The sequence below is a fragment of the Ursus arctos genome, unplaced genomic scaffold, assembly GCF_023065955.2.
Source record: "Ursus arctos isolate Adak ecotype North America unplaced genomic scaffold, UrsArc2.0 scaffold_2, whole genome shotgun sequence".
Taxonomy (NCBI): domain Eukaryota; kingdom Metazoa; phylum Chordata; class Mammalia; order Carnivora; family Ursidae; genus Ursus; species Ursus arctos.
In genome coordinates this window covers 19439019-19466106 of record NW_026622874.1, presented here as the reverse complement: position 1 = coordinate 19466106, position 27088 = coordinate 19439019, and the positions used below count along the sequence as shown (strand labels likewise).

The 27088-nt window shown below is 38.6% G+C and overlaps 1 protein-coding gene across 3 annotated transcripts in view; it reads right to left on the bottom strand.

Annotated features, from left to right (window-relative positions):
* The window catches only part of SOAT1 (sterol O-acyltransferase 1), a 73281-nt gene that overhangs the window by 33406 nt on the left and 12787 nt on the right, over positions 1-27088 (bottom strand). For all 3 annotated transcript variants that reach the window (XM_026509266.4, XM_026509263.4, XM_044387886.3), the window contains one exon: positions 2278-2336. In XM_026509266.4, the coding sequence (XP_026365051.2) occupies positions 2278-2336 (59 nt within the window). The remainder of the gene's footprint in view (positions 1-2277; positions 2337-27088) is intronic.

Sequence of the window (27088 nt, the reverse complement as noted above, 5' to 3'; positions counted from 1 at the left end):
TGATAAACAAATGACTTTTTTAGTCTAATTATGTCTCAAATATTGCAATGATGACTAAAAAATTATTTGTTGTTTACCTGAAATTCAAATTTAACTAAGCATACTGTATTTTACCTGACAACTCCAGTTCTGTGGAGCTGAAAGAGATGCCCAATAAAATCTATAGATTACCCATTTCCTTTACACCAGGAAAACAGTGAATTAGGAGCAAAAGTTTAGGTTAGTTATGCGATGACATAGACTACTGGAGCTGAACAGAACCCTGGAGATAGCTAGTTCCATGTTCTCACCTTAAAGATTAGGGGAAGACGGTCCAATGTAGTTGAGTGAACTTCGTCAGGGCATGACTCCAAATTACAAATGATTAGAAAGAGTTTTGATTTTCATCTGTTTTAAAAATTACTTCTAGGAGCAGCTGGAGGGCTTTGTCAATTAAGCAACCAACTCTTGATCTCAGCTCAAGTCATAATCTTAGGGTGTTAAGATCAAGCCCCGCCTTGGGTCTTCGCCAGCACAGAGCCTGCTTAAGATTCTCTCTCTCTCTCTCCCTCCCTCTCCCTCTGCCCCTACCCATCCCTCTCCGTCTCTAAAAAACAGATTATTTCTAAAAACACACAAAAGAACAAGTAAATTTCATGGCTCCAAACAATATTCACATACCTGTCAACCTCAGTGGTCATTTCACATTAGTAAATATCAACCCATAAAACAAAAACGGAATATAACCACTTAGAGATCACTCTTGTAAACGGGATAATTTAATAGAATTATGTATGTAAAGCACCTAGTACACGGCCTACCTAGCCCATAATAGGACTTCCACATATAGTTTCCTTCTCTTTCCCTGACCATTCACTCTGTCTAGAATACTAAAATATTACAACAGCTTCCTATCTTGACTCATCTCCAAACTCTATACATTATCTTCAACTATGCTATCAAAATAGCATTCCTAATATATCTCCCTCAAAAACATTCCAATTAATGAACAATGGCAAGATGTTCAATCTCATTAGATATCAAATTACCAATAAAACATTCCTAAATCAAATCACCTGTAAGTTCACCAAAAGAATTTTGGTGATTCATTCAGAACAAAGCACTGTGTAATAAATACAGAGTATATACTAAGAGTATACACTAAGTTCTTAGAAGTATAAAGGAGGAAGGAAGGACATCATTTCAAGCTGATATTTAGCAAACTGTAGAAGCAGTAGCATTTGAGCTAGAATTTGATGGATATGCAGTATTTTGACTGGTGAAACAGGAAATTAAAGTTTCAAGGAGAAAGAGCTTTATGAACAGGGCATGAAGGCAGAGAAAAAAATGCTTAACCATCTAGCCCATTTTCCAACTGTATTTTTCTTTCTGTCATGCCCCAAAAGGAACACAGATGTCCATCAAGTGAAGTGGCATTTCCAAGAGAGAGTCTAAGTTTCCTGCCTCCACACTTCTGCTCAAGCCCTGCCCTCCCCAACAACAGGAATCTACTTTTAGATTTACTGCTGAGCCATTATGCACTATGAACCATGACAAGTGGAGATGGAACCTTTCATAAAGCACTTGCACAGACATTCAACTGTATCACAGTTCACTAAAATCAAGTTCTGCTGGTAAAAAGCCAGAAAATGAGGGACATCTGGGTGCCGCATCAGTTAAGTGCCTGCGTTCGGCTCGGGTCATGATCCCGGGGTCCTGGAATCGGGCCCCGCATCGGGCTCCCTGGTTGGTGGGGAGTCTGCTTCTCCCTCTCCAACTGCCTTTTCCCCCTATTCATGTTCTCTCTCACTCTCAAATAGATAAAATCTTTAAAAAAATAAAAACAGGGGCGCCTGGGTGGCGCAGTCGTTGGGCGTCTGCCTTCGGCTCAGGGCGTGATCCCGGCGTTATGGGATCAAGCCCCACATCAGGCTCCTCTGCTATGAGCCTGCTTCTTCCTCTCCCACTCCCCCTGCTTATGTTCCCTCTCTCACTGGCTGTCTCTATCTCCGTCAAATAAATCAATAAAATCTTAAAAAAAATAAATAAATAAATAAATAAATAAATAAATAAATAAATAAAAACAAATAAAAGCCAGAAGATGAGAAAGTGATGGACAGGATGGGAAGAGAAAAAAGCAATCTGGTTCTTAACATGTAGGACGACAAAGTGGCAGGATAGTGTCAACTGATAAGAAAGGTAAATTATTCTTTAAGCAATTGAGCATTAAAAATTTTACTAAACAAAATTCCTTACCCTAACTCTACATTCTTGTTTCTAGAACAGGAGGCAACTTACCTCTGCCTCTGCTGTCAACTGTATCTTCTTTGCCATCAACTGTTTTAGGTTAATCCTACCTACGGAAAAAAAACAAGGTACTTTTAAGCTGATGGATATAGCTACTAACCAGCACTATTTAAATCATAAAGTTGAAAAACAAGCAAGAGGATGACTATGTGAATTATAATACAAACCACAAAACATGACACAACTCTTAAAAAGTGAAGCATAGGCAGTACCAACAGAAGGAAATGTATACATAAAAATGTTAAGAAAAAAACAAAACTACTATACGTACACACAGTAATCACAACTATATTAATCATATGATGCTCTAAGATCCAATTCTGACTGTATGAGAAAGTACTCTCTCTGAATGGACCTTGCAACTGTGACTACAAAAAAGCACAAGCAACAACAGAAAAACTGGGACTTCATCAAAATTTATTTTTAAACCTTTTTTGCTACAAAGGACAACATGAGAAAACTAAAAAGACAACCCACAGAACAAGAAAAAAAAAAATCACAAATCTGATCAGGGACTTGTACATATGAAGAATTCTTTCGACTCAATAATAAAAAGACAAGTGTTCCAATTTAAACACAGGCAAAGTATCTGAACAGACACTGCTCCCCAAAATACATCCAAATAGCCAATACCACATGGAAAGATGCTCCACATCACTGGCCACCAGCGAAATACAAATCGTAACCATGATGAAACAGCACTTCACACCCACTAGATGACTGTAATCAAAAATAACAAGTGTTGGCCACCATAAACTTATACAATGTTAATGTGTCAATTTGATCTCAATAAAGCTGGGGGGAGGGGACAAAAAGTATGTGCAGGAAACTTGGAGAAGAGTTATTTCAGGGACTGGATGTGGTAGCTCTTTTGCAATACAATTAGAGAAGTGTTTATAAACACCCGTAACAACAATATTTAGAAGAATGGTATCCACTTGGTATGAATAAAACAGAGGTTTTTGTTGTTGTTGTTGTTGTTGGGGGGGGCCAGGGAGTAAAAAAAAAGTGTTAGCCAGAACATGAAGAAATTAAAACCCTCCTACATTGCTAGTGGGAATGTAAAATGATGCACTGAAAAAAGTCCTTCAAATGGTTTAACACAGAGCTACCACATGACCAAATCCCAGTCCTAGGTATACACACAAGGGAAATGAAACATGTCCAGCCAAAAACCTGTATATGAATGTTTATAGCTGCAATATCCATAATAACAAAAAGTGAAAATGACTCCAATATGCATTAACTGACAGATTAATAGAATGCTGTCGATCCATATAATGAAATATTATCCAGCAGTAACAGGAGAGAAACACTGAGACACACTTTAATATGGATGGAACTTGAAAACTTCTAATTGAAAGTCACAAAAGACAATATATTGTAGGATTCTATGTACATGAAATCCAGAATAAACGCTTCTACAGAGACAGACAGAAGGTTGGTGGCTGCCCAGGGATCAGGGTAGGAGTGTGAGGAATGGGGAATGACTGCTAACTGTACAGACTTGTTTTCTGCTTTTTTTTTTTCTTGCAGGGGGGTGATGAAAATATTCTAAAATTCATTTCGTTCTGGGATGCCTGGGTGGCTCAGTCTGTTAAGCGTCTGCCTTTGGGCTCAGGTGATGATCCCAGGGTCCTGGAATCGAGCCCACATCGGGCTCTCTGCTCAGCGGGGATCCAGCTACTCCCGTTTGTGCCCTCTCTCAGACAAATAAATAAAATCTTTAAAAATAAATAAATAAAATAAAATTAATTTCATTCTCATTTCCTTATTCTGAAGATTCCTTTCTGTACACTAAGTCACATTAACATAGCTTTCTAATGTTTGAGGTTCAGAGTCAATTATTAACATGAGCATCTTTCTCATTTTAAAGAAAAACTGATTTTCAAGGTATTAAAATGTCTTTAATTAGAATTTCTTGCTCTGTATGACTCCCAGATATATTGTATATTTTGACCTATTACAGTCACATATTTTCAGATAGTTCCTCATTTTCATACTGAATCATAGTACTATTTTAATTTAAGCAAGCAGCTGATTGCCCTTTTAATAAGGGTAGAGTTCATTTTGAATGAAATTTGCCTTCATTCATCAGTTTGTCTTCACACATAATATCTTGCATAACAGCCCAGCTAGATTTTAGCTCTTGATGTATTTATTAAAAAATTTTAGGAATGCCTGCGTGGCTCAGTCGGTTAGGTGTCTGCCTTCAGCTCAGGTCATGATCCCAGAGTCCTGCGATCGAGTCTCCCATCGGGCTCCATGCTCAGCAGGGAACCTGTCTCTCCCTCTGCTTAGTGCTCACGCTCTAACGAATAAGTAAAATCTTCAAAAAAAATTTTTTTTTAAGTTTTTTTGGTAAAATTTCTAACTTGTATCCTTCCTACCTGGAGAAAGAAAATAAAATTCTTTAAAAAAAAAATTTTTTTAAGTTCTTCTTTGGCACAACATTCACAGCTTAAAGCAACACTTTTAACATAATTGAACAATTAAATAGTAATGCAAAAGCTAATGTCCATTCTATTAAACGTGGTGCCCGTTAACAGTCGCATACTGCTCATTTTGCTTGCTAAAATCATCTGTTATTGTAACTTTTTGTTAAGGTTAGATTTTTCTTTGAGTTAGAGTTTTACTGGAATTCATTTAAGTTTGACATAGACTTAACTGATCTTGAAATGGTGTATTTCATTTTGTATTTTTTCATTTTGTATTTTTTTCAAAGCATATCTTCAAATATTATGGTATCTTCTTCCAGAAAAGGAATTTTATAATCTGATAGCAAATGTTGTTTTATCTTTTTAAGTGAAATGTCAAATTACCTGTTATACTATGGGAACCAAGAATATCAGCCACCATCATGTGTAAAGACCTTCCACACGAATGAATAAAACAGAACAGACTGAGTGCTGAAACATGTGAAGTGGAAGACAATTTCTAGTTCCCAGTCTTTATAAAAAACTGTAAGGTAACTTCATGTCATTTTAGTAATAATTTTTTAATGAGAATTTATATTTTCTTGTCTATTCTCCTTGGCAAAATTTACTTGAGTACTTTTGTTTCAGTATCAACAACCGTTACTGAATATTATACTTACAAGAAGGGTGAAGGGCACTCAAAGTTTTAAGTAATTTCCCAGAAATATTTACTTTGCCAGTGATAAAAAGAAAACCACAGGCCCAAAATGGAGTTGCATATGCTAGGACAAGTCACCAAAACAAGGAACCTAACCTAATTAAAGTTGCAACCACTTCCAGAAATGTAGTTTTAACCAATCAAGAATTTTCTGGTCAGCATCAATGAGGTAATCTGTCACATGGCCCTCTCCATCTCCCCACCACCACCAAAGGAAATTAAGGTAATCCACCCTAAAAAGACCTTTTGCTTAAGGGAAGGTGGCCTTGCCTGAAACTATCCTTTCTCTTCTTCTGCAAATTGTCCTGCCCTGTTTCTGCCTATAAAATCCTTCCATTCTGTACAGCTCCTCTGAACTCCCCTCTACTCGGTAGATGGGATGATGTCCAATTCATGAATTAATAAAGCCAATTAGATCTTCAAGTCCTCCCAGTTGAATTTTTTTAAGCATTTATTATTTATTTGAGAGAGAGAGAGAGAGAGAGAGAGAATGAGCAGGGGGGAGGGGCAGAGGGAGAGAGTCCCAAGCAGACTCCACCTTAAGTGCAGAGCCTGACATGAGGCTCAATCTCATGACCCCGAGATTAAGACCTGAGCTGAAACCAAGAGTTAACAGTTTTTGTTCTTTAACACCAGAATGAACTACGGGGGCATCTTTGGGCCAATTGATATTTAGTAACTCCCTCCCCCTATTCTAAAAGCAATCTTTACAGAAAATTAATATCCCGAATACCTTCCCTCAAAAGAACTCTAACAAAACCACCCATTATCCTATTGTATCCAAGTAATTAACATTAATATTTTGGTAAATATCATGTGTCCTTCTACTTTGGCAAATATACATATTATAAATATACACATTACAAAAATGGATTCATACATACAGTTTTGGAACTTATTTCTACAATATATCGTGAATATCTTTCCATGTTATTACATACTCCTCTACACCATTTTATTGGTTTGTTAATCTGTTTTTATGGCTGAAGTATAATTTATTTACTCCCCTACTGGACATTTAGACTATTTATATCTTTTCACAGTACTGTACTCTGGGGGGGGGGGGAAGCACAGAGAATGAGAAGATCCAAAATGCATCCTATAATGAGAAACAAAAATAAGTGATAATGGCTGAGAAGTTTCCATAATTGTTGAAAGATATCAATCCTCAAAGTTAAGGCCAAGCAGGGTAAATAAAAATCTACACTAGATATATCACAGTGAAACTTTAACACACAGGTTTATTTAAAACACACACACACACACACACACACACACACCCCCTCTTAAAAGTAGCCAGAAAGCAAGTATCACCTATTAGAAAAGTGCAATTATTCTGGGTACCTGACCCACCAACCCAACAACAGAGGCCAGCAGACAGTGGAACAGTATCTTCAACTGTTGACAGCGGTGGAGTTTGTAACTGGGAAGGAGACTAGAGGTCGTATCATGAAGAGCCTGTGTATATTCTAACAAGGGCTCTGAGGAAACTAAGAATTTTAAGCAGGAAAATAACTGATTTGATACTGGAAAGCCCATTCTGGCAGGATGAGAAGGACCATGTATGAGAGAATGCAATAAATCCAGATAAGAAATGAGGTCATAAAACCAAACCAAACAGCAGTGAGGATGAGTAGGAGAAGATAAATTTTGAAGATATTCACAAACTGTTAACTACATAGGTAAGAAATATGAAAGTAAGACAAATATTAATTTGATAATTCTATAAACTGTAAGAACATTTTTTTTTCTCTATTATCTACAGTAAGACGATGGTTTCATAAATAAGCTATTTATTTCAGAAATAAATGAACACTGAAGCTTCTTCCGTTCAACTAATTTAATTACCAAAGGGGATGGGAAAAGGAGGATTGTAAAAGAGTAATTCTCACTACTAGTGCATCACTTCCAAAAGGAATCTGTCTACCAAAAATGACATAACAACTGTTACAAACGGCTTTAATGAGCTGACGACTGGAAAACGGAGAATTTTTGCTCACAGTGCGACTCGTCTCTGAAGGCCTCACTCAAATGATACCAAAGCTATACAGCGGAATGGGGCACCTGCCTGGCTAAGCTGGTGGAGCGGGTGCCTCTTGATTGATCTCAGGCTTCTGAGTTCTAGCCCCATGCTGGGTGTAGAGATTACTTAAAAAAAAAAAAAAAAAAAATTAAGAGGTACCTGGGTGGCTCAGTTGGTTAGGCATCCATCCTGCTCTTGGTTTCCGCTCGAGTCATGATCTCATGGGTTATAGGATCAAGCCCTGCATGAGGGCTCCTCGCTCAACAGGGAGTCTGCTTGAAAGATTCTCCCCCTCCGCCCTCCCCTGCCCCCCGCACACACACGCTCACTCTGTCTCTCTAAAGATAAATATCTCAATCTTAAAATAATTTTTTTTAAAAAGCAGCACTACAAAGCTATATAGTGGAAGAAAAACATATTAAAAAGCCAATTCTACTCATTTTCCTTCACCTTAAAATTAATTTCATGTAATATTCAAAAGAAAATTTCTTCACTTTCTTACTACCCCAAAATTTAAAAATTAAATGTCATAAAAGCCAAAAGAATAATGCCCTAAAAGCTAACATCCGATGATTTTTATAAAGAACAGACATCCAACCACATAAGTCAACTCAAGGTTTCTAAGTTTCTAAAACACTGACCCTGAAATAGTGATAAGCCAGGACTGAAAATCATGCAATTTCTGAAAGATCTGCCTAGGTCTACTAATATCACTAACTGATAATATCTAACTAGTAGATCCAAGGATAAATCCATAAAAAAAGCTAACATATTTTGTTTTCTCCTATCTCCAAGAAATCAGGCGTGCAACATTGACCTTTGTGAACATTAGCTCTTAGAAAATCTACTATATTTAATTGGAATATTTAAAATTTATTCCCTGAAGTATCAAAAATCTTATTTTAACCAATTTTTTAAAAGATTTATTTATTTTAGAGAGAGAACACATGCATACATGCAGGAGGTGGGCGGGGGGGGGGGACAGAGGCAGAGCGAGAGAATCCCAATCAGACTTCCCCCTTCCCCAAGCACGGAGGTGGATTTGGGGCTCCCATCTCTCGGCCCTGAGATCATGACGTGAGGTGAAATCAAGAGTCGGAGGCTTAACCGACTGGGCCAGCCAGGTGCCCCATTTTAACCTGTTTTGATGAAGAACTCTCTAAAATTATTACATGCTGTACCTTCTACCTTAAAACAACAACAACAACAATAAAACAAACAACAACAACAACAAACAGACTGGGGATGCCTGGGTGGCCGAGTCAGTTAAGTGTCTGCGTTCGGCTCAGGTCATGATCTCAGAGTCCAGGGATCCAGTCCCACATTGGGCTCCCTGCTCAGCGGGGAGCCTGCTTCTCCCTCTCCCTCTGTCCTTCTGCGTTCTCTCTCTGAAATAAATCTTAAAAAAAAAAACAAAAAAAACTGTACCTTACATAATTTTTATGTGGAATAAAACTGGTCATTTACTGTACTGTGCTATCATAGCAGTATCTTCAGTAAAACTGAAACGGAAGCAATCAGGACTACAATGAACAACTCCAAGGAGCTGTCCCTTTCAAGCTGGGCTACCTCTTCACAGCTTTGCACCAAATCTGCTTCCTATAACAATCCCATATTTATACTACTCTGCCAAAGTCATCCAGAAGGAAAAGACAAGTAACCAAGCTCATTAAGGTAGTAACTCATTTATTCATGCTATTATATATTCGACTCATTAAATAAAAACCCACTGAGTACTCAATATATAGAGAGAGTAGTACACATGTATTCTAAACCCTCCTTTAGGATCTCAGGAAAAACGTGCAAACATAGATAATTACAACACACAGAGGACTGTGGGGTGAAGGGAGCTCTTGCAGAATAAGTCAATATATGAGCTCAGTCCCAGATGGTAAAGGAAAATCATGGTGAACAGGTGCTAGAAAGATTATTTCAGGCAGAGGAAAGAACATGAATACTTGTAAAAACCTAGGTCAAATAGGTCTCTAGGTGCCACGCTTGCTTTGCTTTACAAAACTAATTTTAACAGGCTTTTGCCTAAAGTTAGCTTTTATTTACTTTTTTTTTTTTTAAGATTTATTTGTCAGAGAGTGAGAGCATGAGCACACACAAGCAGGGAGAGCAGCAGGCAGAGGGAAAGGCAGGCTCCCCGCTGAACAAGGAGCCCAATGAAGGAGATGCCGGAGATGCAGGCCTTGACCTGAGCCGAAGGCAGACGCTTAACCAAACGAGTCACCCAGGCACTCCTATCTACTTACTTTCTAAGTGACCAGTCACTTTCCAGATCAGTGCTGTCCCACAGAGATAGAATGTGAACCATATATGTAATTTTGAAGTTTCTAGAAGCCACACTGAAAAGTAAAAAGAGGGGTGCCTGGATAGCTCAATGGATTAAGCATCCGACTCTTGATTTCAGCTCAGATCATGATCTCAGGGTCATGAGACTGAGCCCTGCGCTGAGCGTCAGGCCTGCCTGATAATTCTCTCTCTCCTTCTCCCTCTGCCCCTCCCAGCTCTCTTGTGCGCAGGCACACTCTCTATCGCTCTCAAAAGAAATAAATAAAATAAAAATTAAAAAATTTAAATAAAGAAACTGGTACAAGTGAGTCCTTGAAATGGGATATGTATTTTATAATTAGACTGTCATCTCAATTCGGACTAGCCATATTTCAAGCACTTAACTGGACCATACTGAAGTGTAGGTCTCCTGACTCCCACACTGAACATGATAGTTCTAAAATCACGGGTCAGCAAATTTTCCCTAGAATGGGCCAGAGAGCCAGTATTGTAGGTTTTGTGGGCCATATGGTCCATTCACTACAAACACAAACAAATGAACATGGCTGTAGTTGCCAACTCCTGTTCTAGATGGCGAACTGACTGTAAATTTGGCTGACAAAGCCTCCAGGTAAGTACGCATGACTTTGTGTATGCTAATACAACGATGGTCAACGCTGTTGGCTGCTTCCCCAGTAAGGGCATGTGTTTCACTCCCCTTGCCAGAGACTGATTTAAGAATGGGCACAAGTATCTCCCAGAGTGAGGGCTGCGTAAAGATGACCCAGGTGAGTTAGTTTACTGAGAAGAGTCTAAAGAGGGCCCTTTTATACATATGTGGGCAGAATTTAAGAAAAGCAACGAACGATGGTGTGGAATTCTAGGGCTAGTAACAAGTACCAGGAAAACCATTTCCATCCCTAGGCCTCAAAGGACAAAAGAGGGAAATGGTTACTGAAACCCAAAGAGAATCCCTTGGAGAACTGTTAGACAGGAGTGATGGTCACCCAGCACGGAGGAAACCAACCATATAAACACACTCCCCTTACTCTCTCTGCCAGTCCCCTCTGCACCCTGCCCCAGTTCACTCCCCATGACCACACTTTATTTATACAGTCCATTACCTTCAGCCTCCTGGGGCACAAAATAGGGGAGAAGGGTAGAAAGACAAAAGGAAAATAGCTAGCTAGCATAACCTGTAATCCAATTATGGCCAAAGAGACATAAAAAGTCTGCTGGGGGGAATTTCTAGTTAAAATTTCATTGCTCTAAAGAGAAACAGAGGGAAACAGTTTCTCTTCTTCTGATGAAAACTGTTTTGTTTATTTAGATTGTTTGCCTTACCAGTTTTCTTTCCCAGCCTAGAGTTACTAACTCCCATCATGGTATCACCACCACCAATTTCCTGGACCCACCATGCCACAGCCCAATCCCAGATATCACCTGCTATTTGCTTTCTTGGATTTCAAACTGTCACGCATTACAGAGATAATTACTACAGAGATATTTAAGGAAATGGGCCCACTCTAAACTGATGCTGTCAAGCCTTAACCAGTCCTGCAATAAAAAATGAAATCTTCATCTTGGCCTCTTGATGAATTTAACAATCCTCACAATTGTAGCTCCATACATTTTTCCACCTTCTGGAAGTCCCAGACCTACCAAGCAACCTTCAGTTGATCGCTTTGGGTACTAACTCCTTCAATGTTGTCTTTCTTAATTCTCAGTATCTCCATTGTTCTTATGTCGGAGGAAGGCAGAGGCCATCTCATTTTCTTTTTTTTTTTTTAAAGATTTTATTTGTTTATTCGACAGAGATAGAGACAGCCAGCGAGAGAGGGAACACAAGCAGGGGGAGTGGGAGAGGAAGAAGCAGGCTCATAGTGGAAGAGCCTGATGTGGGGCTCGATCCCATAACGCCAGGATCACGCCCTGAGCCAAAGGCAGACGCTCAACCGCTGTGCCACCCAGGCGCCCCTCATTTTCAATACTAACTCTTCAAACCACTGCCTTGATCCTTCCACATCCTTAGAGAAATTGTTCTAATTGGGGCGCCTGGGTGGCTCAGTCAGTTGAGCCTCTGCCTTCAGCTCAGGTAATGATCCCAGGGTCCTGGGATCGAATCCCACATCGGGCTCCTTGTTCAGGGGGGAGCCTGCTTCTCCTTCTGCCTGCTGCTCTCTCTCTCACAAATAAATGGATAAAATCTTCAAAAAAAAAAAAAAGTAATAATAGTAAGATTCAAAGACATTAAACACATCTGGCCCACGGTCACATGGCCAATAAGTAACTGAGCCTGAATACCCATCTTCTAACCCCTGGTCATTCAACAAGCAGCACAAAAATAAAATAAAACAAAACAAAAAACAAAACCAAAAATCAAGGCCTACTTACAGTGACTACATTCCTAAAGACAACTATGTTCTAAGCAGTGACTAATAACCATGTTTTCAAGTTTCAGTTCTTTTAACATTTTCTTTGTCTCTTTGTGGCAAGTACAGAATTAGCTAATGTGTAGGCACCGACTAGCAGGTTTTTATTGCCTAGAGAAACTCAAACTCATCTTCGAGCTCTCGTTGACTATGCTTTAGATCTTCATCCCAGCTGCACTTTGCTCTCCACAGAGAAGTAATCTGAAAGAGTGAAAGTCACTACAAGTCCATGGGATGGTTATGGTTACAAGTATTCCTTGAAAGAATCAATCATTTATCAATCTTTTTTTTAAGATTATATATTTATTATTTGAGAGATTGCTTGAGGGGAAGGGGCAGAGGGAGAAGGAGAGACAGAATCTCAAGCAGACTCTTCACTGAGCATAGAGCCCGACACGAGGCTCAATCTCACCATCGTGACATCACAATCCAAGATGAAATCAAGAGCCTCAAGAGTCGGAGGCTTCACTGACTGAGCCACCCAGAAGCCCCAATCATTTATCAATCTTAAAGCAAAAGGGGAGATAAGATAGTATAATCTACTTATCACCTTCTACTGCTCCACTGACCTCAAAAACCTTTTAAAATTCTCAATTATTCAAAATAAATTTCATATGGATCAAATATTTAAGTATAAAAACCAAAAAAAATAAGTTAAAAAAAATCATGTTTTCCTTCTTCATAATCTTGGATGATTTCTAAGCATGACAAGAAATCTAAAAGCAATAAAAGAATATTTAATAACATAAAAATTAAACATGGCAAGGTACACCATAAGCAAAGTCAAAAAACAAGTAGCTAGTTTTAAAAATATTCACAGTACATGCTAGTCAAAGGATTTATTTCCTTTAAATGTAAGTTATTTATAAAAGAAGAAAAATGGGGCAGCTGCATAACACAGTTGGTTAAGTGTCTGCCTTCAGCTCAGGTAATGATCCCAGGGTCCTAGGATCAGCCAGCGTGGTCTCCCTGCTCAGCAGGGAGTCTGTTTCTCCCTCTGCCCCTCCCCCCCAACTCATGCTCTCTCTCTCAAATAAATAAAATATTTTAATAAATGAATGAATGAATGAATGAATGAAGAAAAATAATAGCTACCAGGTAAAGAACAAAAATGGACAGAATAAGGTTTTTAAAGAAAAAATAAACAGTCAATAAATGCATCAAAGAAGTTCTCTACCTCACTTATTATTTATGAGAACAAATTTATGCTATATGCTATACTGTTTGTCACCCATCAAAGTAGCAAAGTCTAAAAAAAGATTGGTAAAGACATATTGGTAACTGTATGGGAAAACCATATACATGTGAACTGATACAACATTTTTGAAAGAAATTTAGTAATCTAAATTTTGAATAAAAAAACTCTCCGATTCAGAAATTTCACTTTTAAGTGTCCTACACACACACTAGCACAAGTAAGCAATGATACTGTTTCAAGAATGCTTCCTGCAGGGCAGCTGGGTGGCTCAGTGAGTAAAGCGTTTGTCTTTGGCTCAGGTCGCGATCCTGGGGTCCTGGGATCAAGTCCCACATTAGCTCCTTGCTCAGTGGGAGCCTGCCTCTCCCTTTGCCTTTCTCTTCCTCTCATGAATAAATAAATAAAATCTTTAAAAAAAAATGAATGCTTCCTACAGCACCGTTTATGATACTGAAATGCCGATGCAACTGAAATGTCCACCAATGAAAGATAAGTTAAGGGGCGCCTGGGTGGCACAGCGGTTAAGCATCTGCCTTCGGCTCAGGGCGTGATCCCGGCGTTATGAGATCGAGCCCCACGTCAGGCTCCTCTGCTATGAGCCTGCTTCTTCCTCTCCCACTCCCCCTGCTTGTGTTCCCTCTCTCGCTGGCTGTCTCTATCTCTGTCAAATAAATAAATAAAATCTTTAAATAAATAAATAAATAAATAAATAAATAAATAAATAAATAAATAAATAAAAATAAAAGATGAGTTAAATAAATTACCAAAGTGGGGCGCCTGGGTGGCTTAGTCCTTAAGCATCTGCCTTTGGCTCAGGTCAGGATCCCAGGATCCTAGGACCGAGCCCCATATCGGGCTCCCTGCTCAGTGGGAAGTCTGCTTCTCCCTCTTCCACTCCCCCTGCTTGTATTCCCTCTCTCACTGCGTGTCTCTGTCAGATAAATAAATAAAATCTTTAAAAATAAATAAATAAATTACCAAGCATTTGTGCAACAGAAATACCCACATACATACTTTCAAAAACTTACATACACTGAATAAAAAAGACATCTAAGATTTACTAAGTTTAGAAAATGCAAATTGCAGGAGAGATCCCAAATATGATCCTACACACAGGAAAAAGAAAATGACTACTTAAAGGAAAGAGAGCTGTTACTTTATAACAGTCTCCAATGTTTGAATTTTTTCACATATTACTTTAAATTTAAAACTTTATAAGCATATTCCAGCAATTTGGTTTTTTTTTTTTAAGATTTTTTTAATTTATTTATTTGACAAAGAGAGACAGCCAGCGAGAGAGGGAACACAAGCAGGGGGAGTGGGAGAGGAAGAAGCAGGCTCCCAGCAGAGGAGCCTGATGCGGGGCTCGATCCCAGAACGCCGGGATCACGCCCTGAGCCGAAGGCAGACACTTAACGACTGAGCCACCCAGGCACCCCTGGTCTATAATTTTTTTGAAGCTATAAACAGGTTTCTGTTCTATAATCCAAATAATCTAGGAACCCTATTCCTCAACTAGAGTTAACTTTGGTTTATTTTTCCTTTATCACCATACCTGTTATCAACTGTGTGGGTGGGTTGCCACACACAATAAGAGAATTACCCTGCCTATCATTAAACTTTTACAATGCCGTATCTTATTTTAAAATCAGGAGATAATTTGTGGTAAAAAAAAAAAAAAAAAAAAAGATTTCATGTAGATTACAATTCTCAGCTGATGTAATGAAGAATTACAAAGCTTCCTAAAAATACAAGATTTCATGTAGATTACAATTCTCAGCTGATGTATTATATAATGAGGAATTATAAAGCTTCCTTAGGGCCTGCGACAGAAGAGTCCGCAGCATCACTAATGAGAAGATAAGATACCTTAATGAACCTAATCTATTTGCTCTCCATGGTTTTGCATGAGGGACAAGCTAAGCACTGACAGGCAGGTAGTCCATCAATGACTAAATACACAGTAAGACGTTAAGCCCCATTTTCTGACTTCCTCCTGCCTTTCCAACTGTCTTCATATCCATGAAAACAAACCACAAATCTGTCAATACTACCTCCACCCTCACCCCACCAATCCTCTCTAAAAGCAAACAACACCAAGCCCTTCAGTTTACGGTCTTCAACTCTATGCCTTCACAAACTCACTCCCTTCTTCTGGCTTAAAGCCCTTCCCCGTCTCTTCTTCAAAGGCCAAATACAAATTCTACTTCTGTGAGACACTTCCCTCCATTTTAGAGGAAGCCTCGTCCCCAACCACATTTAGTGTCCTATACCATTTAGTTACTATTACTTAACTACCATTTGTAACATGGGACTTTCTGTTTTAGCATCTTATTCACCCAAATCCCCCTACTAACAAACCTAGGACAATGCCTTATTTATACATCAAAGGTACTTAACCCACATTTGATTAACCTGTTGGCTAGAAGGCAGTAAACCAGACTTTAATCTCAGATATATGTGTGGATAGGAGGGCATAATTAAATGACTGCTAAGAGCAATTCTTTGAGAGAGAGAGAACAGGGGAAGGAGCAGAAGGTGAGGGAGAGAGAGAATCTTCAGCAGACTTCACCCTGAATACAAAACCCCACACGGGGCTTGATCCCATGACCCTCAGAACACGACCTAAGCCGAAACCATGAGTCAGGTGCTTAACTGACTGAGCCAACCAGGCACCCCTTGCTGATAGCAATTCTTATTCTAAGAACTTAGAATTCCAAGATTGAAACTTTTGATAAAATTATTAGAACTATTTAGATTCCAGAAAGTTTGTGATAGAACAAAGATTTAAAAATGCAAGCTTTGGGTGCCTGGCCGTCTCAGTCAGTAGAGCATGTGACTTGATCTCAGGATTGTTAAGTTCAAGCCCCACGTTGGGTGTAGCGATTACTTAAAAGTAAAATCTTAGGGGGAAAAAAAAGCTCTTCCTTCAAACATTTCATCTCTACATATTTCTAAAAAAACCATCAAAGTTAATTGTATATTTTCCCCATCAGTACATTGTTACAATATGCAGTTCTAGTCCAGTTCCAGGACTTGGCAACATATTTAAAAGCAAAAGACAATTATTGACCTTTCTTTCAAAATACTCAGGCTGTACTTCATATCCCATTATTTAAAAATGAGTGTACCTGGGGCGCCTGGGTGTCTCAGTCAGCTGAGTACCCAACTCCGGATTTTGGCTCCCATCGTGATCTCTGGGTAGTGGGATCAGCCCCACATCCCACTTCGCACTCAGCGCTCAGAGTCTGCTTGCGCCTCTCCCTCCACTCCCGCAACCCTCACGCTGTTTTTTCTCTCAAATAAATGAATAAAATCTTTTTAAAAAATAAAAACAGGGGCCCCCTAGTTGGGTCAGTTGGTTAAGCACCTGCCTTTGGCTCAGGTCGTGATCTCAGGGTCCTGGGACCCAGCCCTGCGTGGGGCTCCCTGCTCAGTGGGAAGCCTACTTCTCCCTCTCCCTCTGCTCCACCCTGCAGCTTCTGCTCTCTCTCTTGCTCTATCTCAAGTACATAAATAAAATCTTTTTAAAAATAAATAAATAAAAATGAATGTACCTGTTATGTCCAGGCAAAACTATATTCAAATGATTTTTAGCCAATTCTTCTCAAACACAAATTTGCCTCAGATATATTACAACTCAGAAAAAAATAATCATTAACAATATTTTGTTTGCCCTCTCAGAATCTGAAACCTTTTCAGGATTATTTTTAGCATGACTTTTTTTTTTTAAGTTAAAAAGCTGTCAAAGTCTCAGCTAGTATTTTCCATTTCTTCTATCTTCATGTAATGAACTAAGATATTCAAACTTACTCTTTTGACCTTAAAGGCTATTTTAAAAGTACTAATTAATATTCAATAAATTTATTGCTGCTGGCAATTGTTATGTCTCACTGTACAAAACATTTTTCAAGTAAGTGGAATTTTTCATCTCTCAAAATGCCATATAATTTATTCAAAAGTTCATATCATCTATTCATATTGCTACTAGGAATGCATTATTTCCAGAGAGCAATTTGGCAATACCTACCCCAAAAACCCTCAAAAATATGTATTCCTTTGACCTAAAACAATTTCTAGGAATGTACCCAAAGAAAAACTGTAAACACTTGAACTTTTGCTTGTCTGCATTTTCTAAAATAAACATGTTTTCCTCTTACCTTAATGAAAAAAAAATGTGAAAAAAATGTGCTCTCAACCTCCTGAGTTGTTCAATGCTCTATGTGGACTGGCCAGTTTTAGGATTAGATGAGTATACTGAACAAAGGGGAATGATTATAGAATAATACTACTTAAAACTTTTTTTCATATATTTTTGCCAAAGGATTCTCAAAATTTGTTACAAAAGGAATGTTCTCCGGATATTCAGATAGATACATGTATCAAAAATGCTGAAACTGAATAGAACTAAAATATATCAACTGAGCTGTTATTTGTAAAACACTTAAAACAGCGCCTGGCACATGACAGAACTGATGTGTAGTAGTAGTATACTGATTAGTTATGAAAGTGAACAAAACAGCAAAATGAAAGGCAGTCAAGAATAAGCACTACCTGTAAATCAGAAGAAAGGCAGAGAACTTCCTTACCTGATTAAAAAAAACCCACAGCTATCATAATTCACGGAAAGACTAAAAGCTTACCCCCTAAGATCAGCAACAGGACAAATTTGTTTACTGTTGCTGATTCTAGTCAATATTGTACTGGAATTCTAGCAAGTGCAAATAGGCAACAAAATGAAAAGGCATGCAGACCGGAAATGAAGAACTCTTCGTTGCAGACGGCATGATCTTGTACATAATAAATACGACAAAAACCACACACGCAAAAAACTATTAGAGCTAACAAATGAATTCAACAAGGCTGCAAGATACAGTATCAATATACAAAACCAGCTGCATTTCCACAGTAGCAACAATCAGAAAATGAAACTAAGAAAAAGAATTCCATTTACTTTCAGAAAAGAAAAAAAAAAAGAAACAAAAACAACTCCACTTACAATAGCATCAAAAAGAACAATATACTCAGGAATAAATTTAACCAAAAAAAGTGCAAAACTTATATTCTGAAAATCACCATAAAATACTGTTTTAAGAAATTAAAGACAACCTAAATAAATGGAAAGACACTTACTAGTCAGATTCACAAAAACAGAAAATATAGAACGATGGTTACTAGAGACTGAGGGAAATGAGTTATTTAATGAATATGATTTCAGTTTTATAAGATGAAAAAGCTCTGGAGCTCTGCTGCCTAACAACGTGAATACACTTAATGCTACTGAACTGTACACTTAAAAATGGTTAAGATGGGAAATACTGTTAGGTATATTCTTACCACAATTAGAAATTTAAAAGAGAATAAATTTTTAAATAGGCAAAGGACTTAATAGACATTTCTCCAAATCAGATATATAAATGCCCAATAGCACATGAAAAGATGCATTACATATCACTCATCATTAGGGAAATGCAAATCAAAACCACAGTGAGAAATCACTTCACACCTGTTATTACGGTTACTATCAAATAAACAAACAGAAAATAACAAGGGTGGTGAGGATGTGAAGAGACAGAACCCTTGTGAGAACCCTACTGGTGAAAATGTAAAATGTGGCTGCTGTGAAAAACACTATGGCTGTTCCTCAGAAAATTAAGAACAGAATTACCATATGGTCTCACAACTCCACTTCTGGATATATATCCATAAAAAATGAAAGCAGGGGCTCAAATAAATTTTTGTACACATGTTCCCAACAGCCAAAAAGTTAGAAGCAACCTAGCTGCCCATCAATGGACAAAGAAAATGTGGTATATACATGCAAGAGAATATTCTTCAGCCTTCAAATGGGAATTTTTATTTTCTGTATTGTGATAAAAACACTTTACATGAGGGTAATGAGAGTTACCCTCTTAAATTTTTAAGTATAACAGTACTGTTAACTATGTAAGCACACAGGGTGCCTGGGTGGCTCAGGGGGTTAAGTGTCTGCCTTTGGCTCAGGTCATGACCCCAGGATCCTGGGATCAAGTCCTGCATCCAGCTCCCTGCTCAGCATTGAGTCTGGTTATCTCTCTACCTCTCCCCCCTGCCCACGTACATGCACATGCTCTTTCTCTCTCTCAAATAAATAAATCTTTAAAAAAAAAAAAAAACTATGTAAGCATAGTGCTATATGTCAGATCTCTACAGCTTATTCATTTATCGTAACCGTAATTTCATAAGCTTTAAACAAGAACTCCCCATTTCCTCTAGATTCAACCAAACATCATGCCTACTATTTCCATGAGTCTGACTACTTTAGATACTTCATGTAAGTGGAATCATATGTTTACTTGTCTTTCTGTAACTGGCTTATTGCACTTAGTACAATGTCCTCTAGGTTCATCCATGTTGTCCTAGATGGCAGGATTCCCTTCTTTTTAAAGGCTGAATAATACTCTGCTGTATATACATGCCACACTTTCTTTATCCATTCACCTATCAATGGATACCTATCTTGGCAATTGTAGATAATGCTGCAATAAACACATAAGTGCAGATATCTCAGAGTTCCCAATTCCAATTCTTTTGGATATATACCCAGAAGTAAGAGAACTGAATCATACAGTAATTCTATGTTTAAATTTTAGAGGAACCACCATACCATTTTCCAGAGCAGATGCATCATTTTATAGTCCCATCAACAGGATATAAGGGTTCCAAATTCTCCACATTCTGGCTAACACTTTCTATCTTCTGTTTGTTCTAACAGTATAAGTGGTATCACTGTGGTTTGATTTGCACTGCCCTGATGATTAGTGATGTTGAGCACCTTCCATACACCCACATTGGCCATTTGTAGCTCTTCTTTGAAGAAATGTCTATTCAAGTCCTTTGCCAGTTTTTAAAATCTGGTTGTTATTCTGCAATTGAATTATAGGAGTTGCTCATATATTGTATCAATTCTTCATCAGATACATAGCTTGCAAATACTTTCTCCCATTCTACAGGTTGCCTTTTCACTCTGCTAATTGTTGTGTTTGCTGTGCAGAAACTTTTCAATTTGATGTGGTCCCACTTGTGTAAATAGGCTTTTGTTGCATGTTTTTGATGTCACATTCAAGAAATCATTGTCAAACCCAATGTCCTAAAGCTTCTCTTCTATGTTTTCTTCTAGGAGTGTTACAGTTTCAAGTCTTATATTTAAATCTGCAACCCTACGGGGCGCCTGGGTGGCTCAGTCCTTAAGCGTCTGCCTTTGGCCCAGGACATGATCCCAGGGTCCTGGGATCGAGCCCCGCATCAGGCTCCCTGCTCTGCTAGGAGCCTGCGTCTTCCTCTCCCACTCCCCTGCTTGTGTTCCCTCTCTCGCTGTGTCTCTCTCTTTCAAATAAATAAATAAAACCCTTTTAAAAAATTAATTAAAAAATAAATAAATCTGCAACCCTTTCTGAATAGACTCTTCTGTGTAGTATAAGGGTCAGGAAATTCTGATATATTTATTCAACACAGGCAAACCTGGAGGACAATAGGCTAAATAAACTGAGCCAGTCACAAAAAGCCAAATTCTTTCTCCAAGTGATTCCATTTATGTGAGAAACTTAGAACACTCAAAAATCACAGAGACAGAAAGCAGAATGGTCGCCAGGGATTGGGAATGAAGAGTTTTAGAGATGGATGGTGGTGACAGCTGCACAACAACATCAATGCAGGAAATACTACTGAACTGTGGATTTAAAAATGGTTAAGCTGCTAAGTTTTACGTTACGTGTCTTGTGCCACAATGAAAAATAAAGTCATTTTTAAGTATCCGTATGACCTTGGATTAGGCAATGATTTTCTTAGGACATCTACAAGTAACCAAAGAAAAAAATAAGTTGGATTCATAACCATTTTAAAAGATTTTATGTATTTATATTTATTTAGAGATGGAATGTGCAGAAGGGGGGGAGTGGGAGAGGGAGAGAGAAAATCTCAAGGGGACTCCACACCGAGCACCGAGCCTGATATGCAGTCCCATCTCACAACACTGAGATCATGACCTGAGCTGAAATCAAGAGTTGGATGCCCAACTGACTGAGCCACCCAGGTGCCCAAGATTCACTGTACTGGGAGGGATATCGTCAAGAAAGTGAGAAGACAACCCCCAAAATGGGAGAAATTATTTGCAAATTATTTATCTGTTAAGGGTCTGGTATCCAGAATAAAATACTCTTGGAACTCTATAAAAGGCCAAGTTAAAAAATGAGCAAGGGATACGAATAGACATTTCTCAAAAAAAAAAAAAAAAAAAAAAAAAGTACAAATACCAATAAGCACATGAAAAGGCATTCGATATCATTAGCCATCAGGTAAATGCAATTCAAAACCACAAGAGATACCACTTCACACCCACTAGGATGTTATCATCAAAAGACACATAATAACAAGTATTGGTGAGGATGTGGAGAAACAAACCCTAACACATTGCTGGTAGGAATATAAAATGGTGTAGCTGCTTTGGAAGAGTTTGGCAATTCTTCAAAAAGTTAAACATTAGAGAGTGCCTGGGTGGTACAGTCAGTAAGTTAAGTGTCCAACCCTTGGTTTTGGCTCAGGTCATGATCTCAGGGTCTTCAGATCCAGCTCCACTTCAGGCTCTTGCTCAGCACAGAGTCTGCTTGAGATTCTCTCCCCCTCTCCCCCTCCCTACCCACACCCGTGCACATGCGCGTGCTCCCTCTCTCTCTCTCTCTCAAATCTTTTTAAAAAGTCAAACGCTGGGGCGCCTGGGTGGCTCAGTCAGTTGAGTGTCTGCCTTCAGCTTGGGTCATGATCCTGGAGTTCCAGGATCGAGCCCCACATCAGGCTCCTTGCTCAGCAGAGAGTCTGCTTCTCCCTCTCTCTCTGCTCCTCACCCTGCTCGAGTCAGCTTCTCCCTCTGTGCCTTACCCTGCTTGTGATCTCTCTCAAATAAATAAATAAAATCTTCAAAAAAAAAAAAAAGTTAAACATTAATATACCATATGATTCAACAACCCCATTTCTAGGTATATACCCAAGAGAAGTAAAAACTTTAGTTCACACAAAGCTTATACATGAATAGTCATAGCAATATTATTCCTAAGAGCCAAAAACTATAAACAACCCAAACAATCAAATGTTTATCAGCTAATAAACAGATAAACAAAGGTTTATCCATACAACGGAATACTGTTTAGCCTTCAAAAAGAATGAAGTAATGAAACATGCTAAAACATGGAAAGCATCATGCTAAGTGAGAAGCCAGACATAAAACATGACATATTCTGTAATTCCTTTTATATGAAATGCCCAGAATAGGCAAATCCAAAATGACAGGAGTAGATTAGAAGTTGCCAGAGCTGAGAGAAGGGGAATATGGAGAGTGACTATTATATCCACGGAGTTCCATTCTGGGATGATACAAATGTTCTAGAAGCAAGCAGTGATGATGGCTATACAACCTTGTAAATATACTTGCAACCACTGAATTGTGTACTTTAAAATATTAGTGAATTTTATGGTATATGAATGGAAAGGAAAAGAGAAAGGAAGAGGAAAAAGGGCTATGAGGAGGAGGAAGGAGTAGGGAAAAAAAGAGAAGAGAAGAAAATGAGGAGAAAAAGAGAAAGAACCTAGACCAAACTCGATTCAAATCATTTTCCACACTCAGCATAAAGACAGAACTGCTGGGCGCATGGGTGGCTCAGTCAGTTGAGGTCCGACTCTTGGTTTCAGCTCAGGTCACGATCTTGGGGTCATGGAATCAAACCCCAAGCCAGGCTCCACGCTCAGCAGTAAGTCTGAGATTCTCTCTCCCTCCCCCTCCGCCCTCCCCCTACTCATGTGCACATTCTCACTCTTTCTCCCTCTCTCTCCCCCTCTGCCCTCCCCCTACTCATGTGCACATGCTCACTCTCTTTCTTTCTCTCTCTCTCCCCCTCCCTCTTGCTCAAATAAATCTAACAACAACAAATAGGAAATGGCAAAGCTAATACTGGGTCTAGTTACGATTCTAAATGTTATTAGCTTTTTCTCTTAAGTTACACAGGGCCATCATTTCTATGTACTCCTAGAACTGAACCATTCCACAGCAAATTACAAGAAATGCAAATCAGAAGGTAAAAGCAGGGAAAAAACAGCTAGGCATACAGTCATGAAAAGAGTTAGTAAGGGAGAAATAAGATTTTTAAAATTTTAACATAGTAACACCAAAAACAGGGAAGGACAAATTTACAGAGTATAAGGTAAATGCCGCAACCCAGTACAATATATATCAAAATATTTATTTTAAAATAACAACTCTGACCCTGCAATTCTACCTTAGGCATCTGAGGAATATGTAAAAATGTTCATTAACATTTATTTATAGCAGAAAAAAATATTCATCAGGGAAACAAGTAAACATGACACATATAAAATACTTTGTAGCCACTCATCTACTACTTGACAATGGAAAGATGTCTATCATGGGGTTCTTGGAATCCCTGTTACTAAACAACTTCTAAACTATTCTATTTATGTAAGAAGTTAAAAATTTATGGAAATGAAATGTCTGGACAACACATACTCATTTTTCCATGACAGAATTTGAGTCACTTCTGCTTTCTTATTTATCCTTTTCTGTATATTTTGAACTAACTGAACACTTTAACTGCAGGTACATAACGGCACAATAACAACTTTTTTTAGATAAGCAGGTATTACTTTTAAAATCGCGTAATGATAACATTTTTTCCAATTTAGACAAAAAGTTGTTATCTTCAGAACTGGTATTTCAAACAAGTATTTCAAACAAATGCTACAAAATACAACAAAGCTAATTAATCGTAATTTCACCTAATAGGCACTGGATAAACTAAAGATAATTTTGTGAAAATGTCAATACCATGAAATCACAGTAATGGCCACTATTAACTCAATAACCCAAAAGTTGGGTGACACTTTATCAAATAAACTGGTCCACCTCTGAGAATGCAAGGGGCCACCATAAAGAATTAGGCTGGACACAGGAAACCTATGAGACTAAACTGAGCAAATTAGGACATAAACTCATCACATCCATAGCTTACTAGAATTCTGAACCACAGAATAAGATTTCAAGAATTACGCCAAGTAGAGTGTAATGAATAAATCCTTAGAGCAATGTCAAAATGATGTATCGCAAGACAGTTAAGTGTGAGCTCTTGATAACAGTGGGTCTCAAGTCAGTATTATCCAGCAAACTTTCAAACTTAACATTCCTGGGACCCTTATCCTGAGATTCTGATTGAGTACATCTACAGTGGGCTCTAATAAGCTGTTTTTGTTTTGAATGATTTCTTTTCATTCTACAGATTAATTTTACGTGTCAACTTGACTGGGCTAAGGAATGCCCAGAGAGCTGATAGAATATAGTTTCTAGGTATAAGGGCGTTTCCAGAAGAGATAAGCATTTGAACCAGACTAAGTAAAGAAGATCGCCCTCCCCAGTGCTGGAGCGCCTGAGTAGGACGAAGGGCAGAGGAAGGGCAAATGTGTGCTCTGGATTAAACTGGGACATCCGCCTTCTTCCCCGGTTCTCAGGCCTCAGAGGGAGACTTGCGCTATTAGCCTCTGGTTTGTCAGGCCTCTGAAGGCTTTCGATTTGGGTTGGAATTACATACTGGCTTCCCTGGGACTCCCGCCTATAGACGAAGACCGTGGGACTGACTTCTCAGCCTCCACCTGGGCCAATACCTCATAATAAATCTTTCTATGTATCTATCTATATCCTAATAGTTCCATTCTTCTGGAGGCTTCCAAAGCACACACCACCTGAGAACCGGCCCTTTAAGAACTATGCCTCATATATGAACCTACAGATAACCTGCAAAGCTTATTAAAGTAAAACCTTATTCAGTAAAGGTGAGGTGAGGCATTTCTAACAGGTTCCCAGGTGGTGCAGATGACCCTAGTCATGGTTAGTGGGCCACACTGACTGGCAGGGCTTGCTCTCAAGGCCCCATTTTACCCATCCGCTTCTTCCCCAAAGTGAACAAATGTTAAAGCAAGTGGAGAAACACATTCTATTTTCAGTTCAGCATTACAACCAAGGAGGTCATGCTTTTCATTTCAAGCTAAGCAATTCAATTTTTAATATCTGTATTAGAAGAACTTGGAATGTCTAAAACTTAAATTAACTAAGACAATAAGCAGTACTAAAAATATGCAGAAATTAAGAGTAATTTTAAAGCTTTTTACAAATTGGGGCGCCTGGGTGGCTCAGTCGTTGAGCGTCTGCCTTCGGCTCAGGGCGTGATTCCAGCGTTCTGGGATCGAGCCCCACATCAGGCTCCTCCACTGGGAGCCTGCTTCTCCCTCTCCCACTCCCCCTGCTTGTGTTCCCTCTCTTGCTGGCTATCTCTCCCTCTGTCAAAGAAATAAATAAAATCTTCAAAAAAAAAAGCTTTTTACAAATTGGAACGAAAAGAGAAAATCGCATCTGGTGACAGAAAGTTTCAATAAAGAAGTGATTTTTCTGTCTCTAAGACAGACAACATGGATTATTACCCAGTCCTAGAATCAATCACAGAAGGGGAAGGTTTCTACTCAATGCTGACTCATCCTTGTGTACAAATTTCACATTTTATATCATATTAAAACTAACAATACACAAAATAAGTATTTCATAAATAGCAAATGAAGAGCCTAACAATCAATAAACTTCATCATGCAAACATAAGCAGCAACATTTATATTCCAGGTGGGATCCAGCTGAATTTACAATTAGATTTAAGTAGGAAAAGCAAAAGACTGTTTATGAAAGAAGTCTCACGAAGCCAAAAACAACCTGTCTCAGAAAGGTCCATCCCTATTTGTTAACCAAACAAGGCTCAAATTTCAAATCCTTCTTGAAATCAGACCTATACAAATGTCATTGCAAAAATAAATAGGCTGATGCAACAGATGACATCAGCTGGAGTTGTGCTCACAGGTCTATCAATCTTAAGCATTAAGCCTTGACCTTAACAACAAGCACTGTGTCCTACTCTTTGTATTTGTGTGTTAAGCAAACTTGGATAGGAGAACTAGCAAAACTCCTTAATCTCTCCCTCCCCCAAGATGTACAGCCCTGTACTAAACTAAGTTAGGTACCCTGCTAATTAGTCTCACTATGCTCATTACATCTACCAGGAATAATTAGTAGCACTTATTTTAATAATCTAATTATATCACCTGAGGGAGGGATTCTCATTCACTTAACTGGAACTCCATGAAGGCAAACACACAGGTACTGGCCACCGCGGTAGGCCCAGCGCCTAGCAGGGCACCAGTAATTACTGATAGGTTAGGTGACTGAAGGAATAAATAACTGGATGGTGTCTAAAACACAGTACATACCCCCAAAAAATGTTCATTGAATTCATCAACAAGAAAGGGCTTATTTTCTAATCTCTTTGTTACCAGATACAGGAAACTCTATGTAATATAAATCCTAAAGTAGACACTGCAAATTCACTAAAGCTCACCTCTGCTATGCGCAGCGATTTACACACCAGTGTCACCAATACAATGCGGCTGTGATCGGCACTTAAATCAAAATGTTCCTTTCCATTCTCTTTATCAATTTATCTTTCACCCCTGTGCCTTCACACTACCTGCATACCCCCTTATAATTAAGAGAGCTCAAGAGATGTCAGTCCCTGACCTAAAGCACTGAATTTACTCTTATTCACTCACTGCCAAAAATTACAAGTCTCTCCCAGCTCATGTAGCTCTTGCTGATCTCTGAAT